At 36.2% G+C, this 14,881-nt stretch overlaps 1 protein-coding gene across 1 annotated transcript; it reads left to right on the top strand.

Annotated features, from left to right (window-relative positions):
* The first annotated feature begins 12,025 nt into the window (after positions 1-12,025).
* On the top strand, positions 12,026-14,881 carry LOC133832012 (uncharacterized mitochondrial protein AtMg00810-like). The gene is made up of 3 exons (XM_062262408.1): positions 12,026-12,210; positions 13,248-13,376; positions 14,218-14,881. The coding sequence occupies exons 1-3, from the start codon at positions 12,026-12,028 to the stop codon at positions 14,879-14,881; spliced, it is 978 nt and encodes a 325-aa protein (XP_062118392.1).

Below are 14,881 nucleotides of genomic sequence, written 5' to 3'. Positions count from 1 at the left end.
CAAGAGGTTAGCCAGTGTGTACAAAACTTCTTCCTCACTGGGGAGTTGGATCATAAACTAGAATGCACCTACATTTTTCTTATTCCAAAGGTTGAAAATGTGGGCATGGTAGAATTTTTCAGGCCTATTAGTCTGTGCAATTTCGCATACAAGATTATGTCCAAGATCATCTCCAATTGGTTACAGCCAATGATGGATAAACTCATATGTCCTCTACAATCTGCTTTCATCCCTGGGAGATGGATAGCAGAATCATCAATCCTAACTCAAGAGGTGGTTCATACCATTAAGAACAAGAGAAGTGGTAGAGGCCCTATGGCAGTCAAACTGGATATGCATAAGGCTTACGATCGAATAGAATGGACCTTCCTTTTGAGAGTTCTAAAGGCTAATGGATTCGATGACCATGTCCGTAATCTCATAATGAAATGGGTATCTACGGTTTCTTAATCAATCCTCCTTAATGGTAAGCCAACGAATAAATTTTTCCCGAGCAAGAGATTGAGATAGGGAGACCCGCTGTCGCCCTTCCTTTTTCTACTTTGCAATAAGGTATTCTAAAAATTGATACTACGAGAACAAGATTTGGGAACGATTCATGGTATCTCCATCGCAAGAAATGCCCCTCCAATTTCTCATCTTATGTTTGCTGACGACACCATGTTATTTGTAATGCCCTGGATAGCCAGGACCGCTACATTGTGTACTTATAAAGTGTAAGACTTGCTAATCAAGTCATTAGTTCAAAAACGTGTCACTAAACATGTAAGAGCTAGGGTTAAAAAAGGTTTTGGTCTCAAAAGACTCATTTAATATAATTAAACTGTTACATACACGGGATCACACGAGAAACAGAGTTAAAAGTTGATTTACAGACTCCCAAAAGTACATAAACAAAGGTTAGGCATACTAAGGCAAAATAGACAATCTCTGGGTCTCGCGTCCCTGCCTAAACCTCAACCGTGGCGGCTGAGAAGCTGGCTATGTACATTTTGCTCATAGAGCTCTCCATTCAAGACTGATCAAGCTTACCCTTGCCTTTACCTGCACCACAACAAGAAAACATGATGTGCAACACAATCAACGATATCAGACAGTAAATTCATCAAGCATGAACTCTCATCAAATAATCCACATTAACATTACTTGGCATATATTCAGAATCATGGATGCAATCAAACACCTATAACATACATATCACATAATAATCAGGGCCAACAACTTAGGCTGCACCCTCTGTTTATCCCACTGACTCCGGCCCGCTTAAACCGAGCTCAGTGCATATTAAGCTGTCCTCGGCTACCAGTGGCCAAGCCGCGCCCTGTGCGCTAGTGTAACCCTTGGCACCCTTAGGCCATTGGTTCACTATATAGCTTGCATGGCATAATACCATCTTTTCAAGCATTTACAGTAGGGAACCCTTAGTCCCATCACATATATTCAACCAGGTGCAGTTTTCTTACCTTTAATCTTTACGGTTTTGGATTACAAGCAACGCCCCTCAAGCATGATCCGTTCCCGAGCCTAAGCCTTTATCACCTAGTCACAACCAAAGTATAGAGCTTCATTAATACTCAAGTTAGGGTTTTCGGTTACAAAACTAACTTCCGGGAAAGCAAATCCCACCAAGCACGGTGGTGGAATGGTTCCCGAGCTTTCTAGGCTTGATCTAAGTCCTTAAAAACCCTAAAAGATCAAGTGGCAACCAAGGGTTGCGGCCCTTGAAGCTTAGCCACGACCCTAGCCTCAAAACAGAACCAAGGACCACCCTGGCAAAGACATGCGCCACGGCCCTTGCATGGACGCCACGACGCTCACCCCTGGCCGATTCTCCTTGGCTCATTTTCAACCTAGGGCCGCAGCGCTCTAGAACAGAGCCGCGACCCTTCCCTTCAAACCCATAATTAGCACCATTTCAAAGCTCAAAACCTCAGCCAAAACCACCCCTAAGCTACCTACTTCAACACCCAACATTGCCACAACTTATTAAACAACTTATGCTACACATTTCAATAGAAATTCAGTCTAAAACCTCTAGACATGTCACTTTCAATCCTTGAAACTCTAAGAGCATAAACACTCAATATAACCAGTCAAAAACCCAAACCCAAATCATCAATTCATGGAGTAAATCTTACCTTATTAACAGAACATTTCCTCTATTCAAAACTCAGTTGATTCCCAATGATTTTCCCAGCTCAATTCCACCTTAAACAATAATTGGACAGCACCTCAATAACCAGTTGATACACAAAGTTAAACTTCAGAAAAAAAAAAAACACATGGATTAACCCTTACCTTAGTCTTGATTTAGTCATGGATTGTTTACTGAGCTAAGCCTCTAAATTACCCCTGAATTCCTCTGAGTTCCCAGCAATCTACAGCTCCAATTTCTCAAGAATTCTCCTCTGTTTTTCCCCTTGAGTGTTCCTTGAGAGAGAAGTCTGACTGAGGAAAGAAATAAGTCGGTTTATATTTTCTAAAGACTTCCTAACTTTTGTCCTACCCATTAAGTTAATCCCAAGGCTCGGGGTGCTGGAACCATCCCCGAGGCCAAAACGGTAAAATAACCCAATATTCCCGCCTAGACATCCTAACCTCAAATATATCTCCATATATTTATTTTTATGACCCGATAGTCTAAATCACTACCCGATACCTAAAGTACCCTTGACTTGTCCAAAGTCACATTTTAAGTCCCGTTGTGACCTTTCCCGCTATCTGACCCTAGGATCGCCTCGAGTCATGCTCAGCAGACCTACCCACATAATAATGTGATTCTCACATATATCACATATTTATTTCATATTATCATATAATATCATCGATTATCATATAAGCATTATTAATCACATATTCACACATTTAAATCAATAATATTCATTCTAATCCTATTTATGCCCTCCCGGCACACTAATCAAAGCCCTTAAGCCTTATTAGCGAATTTGGGCCGTTACATTATTCTTGCAGGCAAGCGAGGAAGAGGCCAGAAGCCTTTTGGGGTGCATCAGAAAGTATGTGAGATGGTCGGGCCAAAAATGCAATAGAGCCAAATCCAGTATTCTATTTTCTAGAAATGTGAATGGTTCTAAGAGAACAACAATTAGACAAGTTTTAGAAGCAGTGGAGACCACAATGGAAGAAAGGTATCTGGGCAATCCTTTTGTGTTCAAGAAAAGGAAGAAAGAGGAGTACCGCCATTTAAAGGAGAAGTTAATGAGGAGATTAGAGGGATGGAAAATGAAATTGTTATCATGTGCATGTCGTACTGCCTTAGTTCAATCAGTGGCTTTGAACTTACCTAGATATACCATGTCTGCTTGTAAAGTCCCTCTGACCACTTGCAGAGAATTGGATGCAGCAGTGAGGAAATTCTGGTGGACAGGTAGTTGTGACAAATATAGATATAAAGTCGACAAGAATTGGGAAAACTTATGCCAACCAAAGGCAACATGAGGTCTGGGCTTCAGGATTTTTAATATATAAAAATGCCCTCATATCAAAACTGACTTGGCATATAGATTCGGGAGTCAAAAGACCATGGGTTCAGTGTTTCATGAGAAAATACTGCCAGAGATCCCCCTTTTGGGCCATTGATCGCAAGGGTAATCACTCACTAATGTGGAGAGACATCCTGGATTCTCATGGAAAAATAAGGAGAGGATGCCTCACGCTAATCAAAGACAGCTCTAAGGTTGATGGTTGGCAACAACCATGGATCCCGTGGCTGAAAATTAGCGAATTCAGAGATTTGATGGAAGCTCGTGGACATAAAGCCCCACATTTGAAGATTGTTGCAAGCCTTATGACAAATGAAAAAACTTGGAATCAACCCCTACTAACTGCTATCTTCAGGGAAAGATTAGGAAAAGGATATCGGAGATACACCTACTCCCACAAGGAAAATAGGACTCTCATATGGAAACCTGTAATAGATGGAACCTTTTCAGTTAAATCATCATACTTTGAAGAACACAAGCATTCATAAAGCTCGAATTATTTGGAAACTGATTTGGAATCCTAGAATCCATAGGAGGCCTAGTCTCTTCCTTTGGAGGGCCCTAGCGGAAGCTCTTCCAACAAGAAACAAGCTGGAATTCCTTCAAGAGAACCAATGTATTTTCAACAACGATCACCTGGAAACACCCCTTCACACCTTTAAGGAATATCACATCACTAGACCTTTGTGGTTTTCGGGGCCTTTCCAACTCCTATCCACCAACATTGAGGCGGAGTCAATCCTAGAGTTTGTGGAGAAATCGACAGAACTATTCCAAGGGAACGAAAAATATAATTTCCTACTGTATGTACAATGCTTATTTGAAGCACTATGGAGACAGAGAAATGACATCCTTTTCAAATGATCATAGGTAAACATACTCTGCTCAATTCAGCAGGTGACAGAAAGATGGAATGAATTCAGACAAACACTTGAGAAAGAGTGAGATTTGAGGACCAACAACAACAACATTGTGACAGCTCCCAAAATTGAAGGACATGTTAACCATATCCTATTTTGTGATGCGTCGTGCAAAGATGGAAAGGCAGGCCTAGCAATAGTCTCTCAACAAAGAGACACGGGGTGGTCAGAGTCAAAACACATGCAGACCAGGCACATTCCCCCTAGGGGCAGAAGTCAAGGCCATTAAATTGGCTTTGCAGTGGGCACTAAGTAGTGGATGGCAGTCCATTGCAGTTCTAACGGACTCCATAATTACAGCAATAACTTTCCAGAGGAAGAGGTGCGTGACAGATTGAGGGATCTTGCATGATTCCTATGATGTTTTAGCTCTTTTAAATAATTTTATTACTTGTAGTTTTCATTTTATTAAGTGTTTCGACAATTTAGCAACTGATGATCTAGCAAAGAAGGCTAGGATATCTAGCTCTGTTGCTATAAATTTTCAAAGAGAGGACACCCCTCCTGTGGTGCCCATCGACTTATTTTAGCTTTCTAATGAACGATTTATTCCATAAAAAAAGGATCAAAATTAGCTAAAAACTATTTCCAACCCAACTTTATCTTTATTTTAAAGAATTGAACTGTGTGCCTTCAACAATAAATGCAACACTATTTATATACAGCCAACAAAAAAATACATAAAATATCCTTAATAGTTTTTTTTAAGTACATATATATCATTTTATATGATATTATATGTTTTAATTATTTATTTATATAATTATAATTCTCTTTCATATTTTACTTTTAGATTTATATTATACCCATAAATTAAATAAATAAAAGTATACATAACATTAACAAATAAAAAAATAAAAAACCAATAACTTATCAAATTTAAATAGTTTAAAATATGAAATGAAATTAACTACAATTAAAAAAAACAACAATAACAACAAAATAATTATACTACCAACATAAATTAGAAAATTAGGGTATAATTATTATTGTACTTTTCATTTTTTTTTATATTAGATGTAATGTTTTAAAAAATGTAATATTTAATTTTCATAATGTAGTGATATAAGTTAAGTCCATTATTTTTTTTACTTAATATAAATTTATTATTACTTAATTGTATATATTAATTTTAATATATAAAATCAATATTTATTCATTACTTAAATTATTATTGAAGATTAAAAAAGAATAAAATAAAGAATATTCTTTTTTGTAGTAAAAGTTGAAGTGAAATTTGAACTACTTATTGGAGATAAAATAATAATTTAAAGTGAAAATTTTGATAAATGAAAATAAAGTTGATTTAAAATGAAGTTATGGCTAGAAATGGCTAAAATATCCCAAATTACTTCTTTTACATTTCGAGGTGACTGCACACCCATATTATTCAACTTGGTAGGGTATTTTAAATCATAAAATTTACTTTATGGTACAATGATTGAAATATAAGAGTTTGGTTGGCATTGTTTTCTGTTTTTTGTTTTTAAAATTGTGTTTTCAAAAATGATAATAGAAAATAGTTTTTGTAGTTTTAAAAAAACAATAGATGTTTGGTTAATATTTTCTAAAAATAATTTTTTAGTTTTATTTTATTTTTAAATCTTAAATAAAAAATTAATAAATATATTTACAAAGAGAAAAATATTTTAAAAGTTTGTAATAAATAATGAGATAAAGTAATGTGAAAGAAAAAATGATGAAAAATAAGGAGAGAAATTTTAAGGAAGAAAAATTGAGAAGAGAGAAATTGATGTAAGAAAAAAAATTAGAGAGAAAGTGATGAGAGAGAGAATGCCGATATATAAAAAATGAAGAGAGAGAAAATAATGATATAGGAAGTGATGAGAGAAAAAATAATGAGAGAGAAAATAAATATATCAAAAGTGATCTGAGAGAAAGTAATGAGAGATAAATTAATAAGAGAGAAAGTGATATGAGATAATAATAATTAAAAAAGTTATTTGAGAAAAAAAAATGACAAATATATTTTTTAGAACTAAAAACAACTTTTTATTATTCTCAAAATTTTCTGTTTTTTGTAACTTTATTTTTAAAAATTGTTTTATAAAAATAATGTCAAACACCCCTATTTGTTTTCAGAAAATAGATTTTGAGTTTTAAAAACAAAAAACAATTTTTAATTAACGAATCAAATATCCTCTAAATTTTATTGACATTTAAATTTATTGTCTAAATTAATTTTACTTAAAATGAAAAAAACTTAAATAAAATTTATTTTTAAACTTACCTCTAAAGCATATAATATATCACTTATATAATAATCAACTTATTAATAAAAAATAATTTTTTTTTTATTAAATATTTCAATTAAAAAGATAACAATTTAATGTTGTAATTTATTAATGATTTTGAGTTTAAAAAATAAAAATAAAATATATTGTTAAAAGAATCGTAACTAAAAATATTTTATTTGATATAATGTGACAATATCAAAATGAAAACGTAAAAATGTAACATTTCTACTTGAGCCTACGCCAAGACATGATAAACTTAAATAAAAGAATCGTGTTTTTTTTTTTTTTTTTGGTTCAAATGATTTAAGATGATCATTTCGTGACACATGGTATTGTATCTTACCTAAGATCTGTTATCAACCAATAATTCAAAGACTAAAAATGAAACAAGAAACCAACAGCTCTTCACATTAAATATTTTTGTTCCATTCTAACCTACTTTTTGTTAGTTTTTTTTCTTTTAGCAAAGGAATTTTCCATTTTTAGATTTAAAATTAAGTCACGCCAACTCTTTCAATCTCAAAGGGCAACAAATATATAACAGTTAATTATTATAAAAAGAAGCATTACGTGAGATTTGTTTTTATTTTCCAAATAAAAAACACCATACATTATTTACTTATCCTAACAAAACATATCAAATTCCGGTGATAAATCTGGCTTTGCCAATTTACCATTATTATTACATTAAAGTATAAATTTAAAATGTGGCGAGTGCAACAAAGTAAAATACAAAGGTTGCTAATTTTTTTATTTTAAATAAAAATTATACTAATATATATACATATTTTTTTTCTTTAATTTTATGGGACTAATATACATTTTAACATATATTTGTAATATCATATTTTAAAAAATACACTTACAAAGATATAGAAAAAAAGCTAAGGAGGCCATGGCCAACCCCGGTCTCCCTAGCTCTGTCATTGAATGTGAGAACGAGGATCATTAGGGGTGCAAGTACAAGGATCTATTAGAAAAGAGAGAAGAAAAAAAATCCATCTTATTTCTTGGAAAGAAAAGTACATCAGAAATTGAATTATATATAAAAGGAACCGAAAAAAAAAGAAAAAGAAGTTAACCCCTAACTAATATGGTCAACAAGTCAACAAGCCCAACAGAAATAAAACAGAGTATTCTAATAGCCCCCCTCAAAATGGAGTGTACAGATTTTTAACACCCATTTTGGTAATAAGGGATGTAAAAACAGAAGGAAATAAGGCTTTAGTGAATACATCTGCTAGATTGTCTTTGCTTGTGACATGATTCATTTTGATGATGCCTTGGGTAACCTTTTCCCGAACAATGTGACAATCAATGTCAACATGCTTGGTTCTTTCGTGGAAAACGAGGTTCTCTGAAATGTGTATTGCTGCATTGTTATCACAGAAGAGAATGACAGGTTTGTTGTGTTGTATACCGAAGTCCTTGAGGAGTGCGAGTTGCCAAGTAATCTCACAAGTGGTATTGGCCATTGCACGGTACTCAACTTCGGCAGATGAACGAGAGACGGTGCTCTGTTTCTTGGATTTCCATGAAACTAATGAATTTCCAAGAAATACACAGTAACCAGAGATGGACCTTCTAGTGTCAATGCAGCTACCCCAATCAGCATCAGCAAAGGCTTTGAGTTGAAGGGATTGACTGAGGGTTTGTTTGTGTAGAGAGTGGAAAAATAATCCTCGGCCTGGAGTTGCTTTGAGGTATTGAAGAACCTTTTGAGCAGCATGTAGGTGAGGAAGCCTTGGTGCAGAAAGGAATTGACTCAATCTGTTGACAGCAAAGCATATATCAGGTCTAGTAATAGTAAGATATAAAAGTTTGCCAATGAGACTTCTATAAGAAGTGGCATCGGGTAATAGTTCACCAATATCGTTGCTTAATTTAAGGTTTGGTTCCATGGGGGTGGAGGAAGCCTTGGAACCTAAATAACCTATATCAGATAATATTTGTAAAGTGAAAGGACGTTGGGAAACAGAAATTCCATTTTTATTTCTACCAATTTCTAAACCAAGGAAAAAGCGAAGAGGACCTAAGTCCTTGAGTTTAAACTTGCTGTCCAAAAAAGTTTTGAAAGAAACAAGAGCTGAGTCATTATTAGTGGCAATGAGAATGTCATCTACATATATTAATAAGGCAAGGAAAACACCTGATTTGTTTTTGATGAAGAGAGAGTGATCGAATGGAGACTGAGTGAAACCATGTTGTAAGAGGGTGGTGCTAAGCTTGGAGTACCATTGTCTTGAAGCTTGTTTAAGGCCATACAAGCTTTTGTTGAGCTTGCATACCGGATTTGGAGGAAGTTGCCCATTGTGAACATAACCTTGGGGAAGTTTCATGTAAATAAGTTCGTCAAGGTCGCCATGGAGAAAAGCATTGTCGATATCCATGTGGTGTAGACTCCAATTATGTATAGCTGCTAGAGCTAGGATGATTTTGAAAGTGTTGAATTTCGCAACAGGAGCATAAGTGTCAATGTAGTCAATTCCTTGTTTTTGAGTATACCCCTTGGCTACTAAGCGAGCTTTGTATCGGTCTATTTTACCAGTGGGAGTGTATTTGACCTTGAATATCCATTTGCTGGCAACTGTGTTGGAACCATGAGGAAGGGATACAACTTCCCAAGTGTTGTTGCGTTGTAAGGCTTGAAGTTCCAGCTGCATAGCCGATTGCCATTCTGGTGATATGGATGTTGTTTTGTAGGAAGTTGGTTCAGTAATGGTGTTTGCAGCAAGTATGGCAGCTCTGAAATGAGAAGAGAACTTGTTATAAGATAAATAATTTGTAATGGAATGAGTTGTAGAAGAAGTAATATTGTTGCAAACATAATCAGCTAAGTGAGGAGGGCGAGAGGTGTGTCTGCCAGCCCGAGTTGTGTTATCTTCCTTGTGTAAATTGGGAGCGGTAGGAATGGAAACTTCATCATTTTTAGACCTGCAACATGGTAAGGTAGCTGGGGAAACATGGAATCAATCAAGTTAGATTGGTTAGTACTATGAAAAGGAAATATGTTTTCGTGGAATTGAACATCACGAGAATGAAAAATTTGGTTTGTCTGAAGGTCAAGTAAAGTATAGGCTTTCATGCCTTCAGGATAACCAATGAATACGCATTGTTTTGAGCGTGGAGAAAATTTGTGCCAATGACCAACTAAGGTGGAGGCATAAGCGAGACACCCAAAGGTCCGTAGATGGTCATAGGCAGAATCTTTTTTATGTAAGAGCTGAAAAGAAGTTTGATATTTCAGCAACTTAGATGGAGTTCTGTTAATGAGATAAACAGATGTTTGCACTATATAACTCCAATAAGACAATGGTAAAGAAGATTGAAAAGAAAGAGCACGAGCAACATTTAGTATGTGTTGGTGTTTTCTCTCAACTATTGAGTTTTATTGAGGAGTGTCAACACAAGAGTGTTGTTGTAGTGTGCCTTTTGTTGCATAAAAAGAAGATAAATTTAATTCTTTAGCATTATCAGATCTTACCATTTTGATGTTGGAAGCAAATTGTGTGTTAATAAAAGTGAAAAAATTAGGAATAATAGTGCTAACATCTGACTTAGCCTTTAGTAAGTAAATCCATGTGTATCGAGTACAATCATCAACAATGGTGAGAAAGTATTTATATCCTTCTATACTAATAATGTGAAAATGACCCCATATATCTAAATGAATGAGATCAAAAGGAAGTGCTGAAAGTTTATTATTAGAAACAAAAGGTAATTTCCTTTGCTTAGAAAAATGACATATACTACAATGTTTGTCATAAGGCTTTTGTACAGAAAAATCAAAAGACTTATTTAAGCTTTTGGTGATGGCCATCGAAGGGTGTCCTAACCGAGTGTGCCATTGAGTTACATCAAAAATATTATTGCACAAGATAGGTTGACTAAAATCAAAAGCAAGAGAGCTATCTTGTTGAAGAGTGTAAAGATTGCCAGACTTTTCAGCTGTCCCAATCCTCAAAGTCTCCTGCTGAATAATGCAACTATCAGAGTTGAAATTTAATGTGAATATGGCATTTTTTGTGAAAGAAGAGACAGAAAATAGATTAAAGTGAAATGGAGGGATGTAAAGAACATTATGTAAAATGATATGAGGATTTATTCGAACAGTACCAATGGCAGTGACAGGGACATGGACACCATTAGGCAAACAAACATGATTTGGAAAGGGAATGGAATCAAATGAATAAAAGCAAGATTTATTATAGCATATATGGTGGGTAGCACCACTGTCAATTATCCACTTAAAAGGAGAGAAATTACCAGCAAAGTTAGAAACAGGGGCTGGAGTAGAGTCTGAAGTGGTAGCACCTTTGTTCAGATGTTGAGTGAACAAGTTGATTAATTGTTGACATTGAGTTGTCAAAAGAGAGGGATCTGAGTCTTTGGTTGTGGTGGAAGCAATGTTGGCAGCAGCTTTGAGTTTTTCCTGAGGCTTTCGAGGAGCACCATATCCAGGAGGGAAGCCATGTAAGAAGTAGCACTTATCAATTAAATGGCCTGGTCTGTTGCAATGGGTGCAAAAGGGGCGGGGCTTCTTGGAACGAGGAGGGTGATATAGAGTTGAAGGTGTCGTTGCAGCAGCAATGATGGAAGAGGAATGAATGGTGGTAGAGCCAAGTGTCCGCTGGCTCTCTTCTTGAATGACCATAGAAAAAACCTTGGAGATGTTCGGGATAGGGTCAAGTAGAAGAATCTGAGCACGAACTGGATGGTAAGACTCATTTAACCCTGTCAAGAACTGTAAAACATGATCAAGATTATAAAAATCATTGAGTTTTTCCATTGCTCCACAAGTGCATATGGCAGTAGGATGAAACTCAGCAAATTCATCCCAAAGAACTTTGAGTCTAGTGAAGTATGTTTGAACATCTTGGTTACCTTGCTTGAGAGCAATAGCCGATTCTCTGAGTTGGAAAACTCTAGGCCCATTGCATCTATTGAAACGATCAAACAAGTCTTTCCACATAGCAGCGGCAGTGGTACGAAACATGATGCTTTCAGCTATATTGGGAGAAACAGAGTGTAAAATCCAAGAAATCACCATGTTGTTACATCTGAGCCAATGTGATAGATAAGGGTCAGTGGGAAGGGGTCGGGGAAGGGATCCATCGACAAAGGCAGTCTTGTTTTTGGCTGCTAGGGAAACAGAAATGCCTCTTTTCCATGATTGATAATTGGGACCAGTGAGGAGAGAAGTTGTGAGGATGAGGTTAGGATGATCTGCCGAGCTCAAGAAGTAGGGAGTGTCTTCAACTTGGAGACAAGGCCGTGTGTTGATGTGCTCAGGAACAGGAGGAGCTCTGTCGTGAGGAGTTTCAGTGGCCATTGATTCTTGATGCACATGAGGGAGAGTCCTGGTGGTGGTGTCGCCATGGACGTGGTCGTTTTCTGGGCGAGTGGCAGCAGCTGGGAGATCACCGGAGGGGGTTTCGCCATGGGTGATGGAGCTTCTTGTGCGTGGTCTAGCCATGGAAAGAGAGAAGGGGCGGCAGAGCAAAGAAGAAGAGGGAAGAAGATTAGGTTTGGGTATTATACTCTGATACCATATTAGAAAAGAGAGAAGAAAAAAAATCGATCTTATTTCTTGGAAAGAAAAGTACACCAGAAATTGAATTATATATAAAAGGAACCGAAAAAAAAATGGAAAAAGAAGTTAACCCCTAACTAATATGGTCAACAAGCCCAACAAAAATAAAACAGAGTATTCTAATAGGATCATATATAATGTGACACTGTAGATAACATTATATTTGATGTAAAATTCGCAGTTGGATTTGCTTTTGTGCCTTCTAACACTATATATGTTATTTTGCAGTTTGGTTGGAGCTACCCTAATAGCACCATTTGTAGAACAGGAATTTATTAATATACTCTTGGTCTAGAAAATTATCTCTGAGTAAAATAATCATGGTCTACTAGGATTAGGTCAAGCTTGGATCGAACCATGTTAAAAAATATATATGTCAATGTGTTTATATTTTATTATGTACTAAAGTAATCTAGCTCAATCTCACTTTATTGAAAGAAAAAAAACTCCATCAGCAATTGACATTAGAAGGAGGATCTTAAGAAAATAAAAGTTATTACTATGTTTTAGATTGTTACATTTGTTATGCCATGTGTCTTCTTGCATTTGGTTCTCTTTATCTTTTAATAAGCTATATAAATAGCTGGTCTGTACTTGTATTTTACTGAGTGAATTATATAAAAAGTTTTCTTTTCATATAAAGTAACATGGTATCAGAGCTAGATTCTAAATTGGTGTGCAAACTCAAGCAAGGTCTCGTTAATGATATAGCGAATTGTCCCAGCAACTCAATCAACATGGTTTCACTCAATCCAAAGCCAATTACTCCCTCTTCACTAGAGGCACTGATGCTTCTTTCATTGCTCTCCTTGTGTTATGTGGATGACATCATTGTCACTGACCCAAATCTTGCTCACATTCAACAGCTTCAAGTCACTCTTAATCAAAACTTTAAACTTAAATGTCTTTGAAATTTAATATATTTCTTAGGTTTTGAAATTTCTTATTCTAACTCTGGTCTTTTCCTATCTCAAAGGCACTACACTCTTCAATTATTAGAAGATGTTGGTTTCTTGGGATACAAGTCTGCCTCCACTCCAATGGACTCTCGATCCAAGCTCAACATAACTGACAACTCACCCTTATTAGATCCTGTTGGGGGAGAGTGAGATAACACCACCACAAAAAATAGAATCTACACAAAATTTGGATTCGTAGACACTTAAAAAAGATTAAGAAAGAACATGCAAACCCAAGTAGAATAATGATGTTCGTCAAGTTTTGATGAAGCTTCAAACCCTAAGCAAAACCACCACTTTGAACAATCCTTGGAGCAAACCCTTAAGCAAACCAAAACACAAACCAAGGTTTATACACGTTGTAGAACGTTGTCCTAATACTCTATTTCACAGCCACCATTGATGCTTGAGGCCTTCTCTTTGAGGAAATGAGGACTGAGATTGAACAAGCCTTCAACTCTCTAAGTCAAGCACTTTCTTGGAGAGTTCTTGGAGAAAACTAGAGATTCTTGGAGCTAGAGAGAGGGGGGTAGAGAGAGATTGGAGAGAGTGATCAAGTCTCCCAAATCACTATTTTTGACCCATATATAAAGTGGGCACCGTCATTAGGTCTAACCAATAGGATTAGACTTGCAAAACGCGTAATTTTGAGCATTTATGTAAATCCACGTAATATAGCAGGCAACGGAAACCCTAGCTTTCAGGCGATGTGTTGCCTCCTGGGTGGCAACGTATCGCCACCCCTTCTGACTTTGGACACTTCCAAAGGTCCAAAAAATGCTCCAAATGCCACCAAACTTTATGGGATCCCTTAGATACTTTTATGTATCATTTTGGACCCAAATTTGTATTTTATAAGTGCCTACAATTTGAAACTCCAATTCACATCTTCACTATGTGAATTCTACTAAGTGTTTATACCTTGCTTGTATTTTAACACTTTATTATTTGTATTTAACCAATCATAACAAATCCTTCCACATATAGACGCCTTGTTGGTCAACACATCTATCTCACTCTTTCTCGGCCAAACATAACATATGCAGTATATTGCCTCAGTCAATTCTTGGCCACACCAACGACATCTCATCTACAAGCTGCTCACAAAGTTCTTAGATACCTCAAACACAAACCTGGTCAAGGAGTTTTCTACTCAGCCACGTCTTCACTTCAAATCCATGCCTTTTCTGATTCTGATTTGGCAAGTTTTCCAGATACTAGCATATCTGTCACTGGGTTTTGTGTCTTCATTGGCGACTCCATGGTTTCATGTCGCTCTAAAAAGCAGCCAACAATCCCTCGCTCATCAGCTAAGGCAGAATATCGGGCTCTTGCCGCTACTACAGCTGAAGTAATTTGGATATCCAATTTACTTTCAGCCCTCCAAGTTATCACTCCTCCCCCAGACATTCTCTATTGTGACAAAAACTCTGTTGTCCACATGGTTAGCAATCCATCCTTTCATGAGAGAACCAAGCATAACGAATTAGACAAAGTAAAGGAAGGTTTTATTCATCTTCTTCCTATTACCTTAAATCACCAACTTGTAGATGCCTTTGCCAAGCCCTTACCCTCTCTCTTGCTCTTCAGTTTCTGCTCTCCAAGATGGATGTGCATGATATCCACAGTCCATCTTGAGGGGGAGTATTAA

The sequence above is a fragment of the Humulus lupulus genome, chromosome 4 (assembly GCF_963169125.1).
Source record: "Humulus lupulus chromosome 4, drHumLupu1.1, whole genome shotgun sequence".
Classification (NCBI taxonomy): Eukaryota; Viridiplantae; Streptophyta; class Magnoliopsida; order Rosales; family Cannabaceae; genus Humulus; species Humulus lupulus.
The sequence above is the reverse complement of the archived record's forward strand: the minus strand, read 5'-3'. Positions and strand labels throughout refer to the sequence as shown.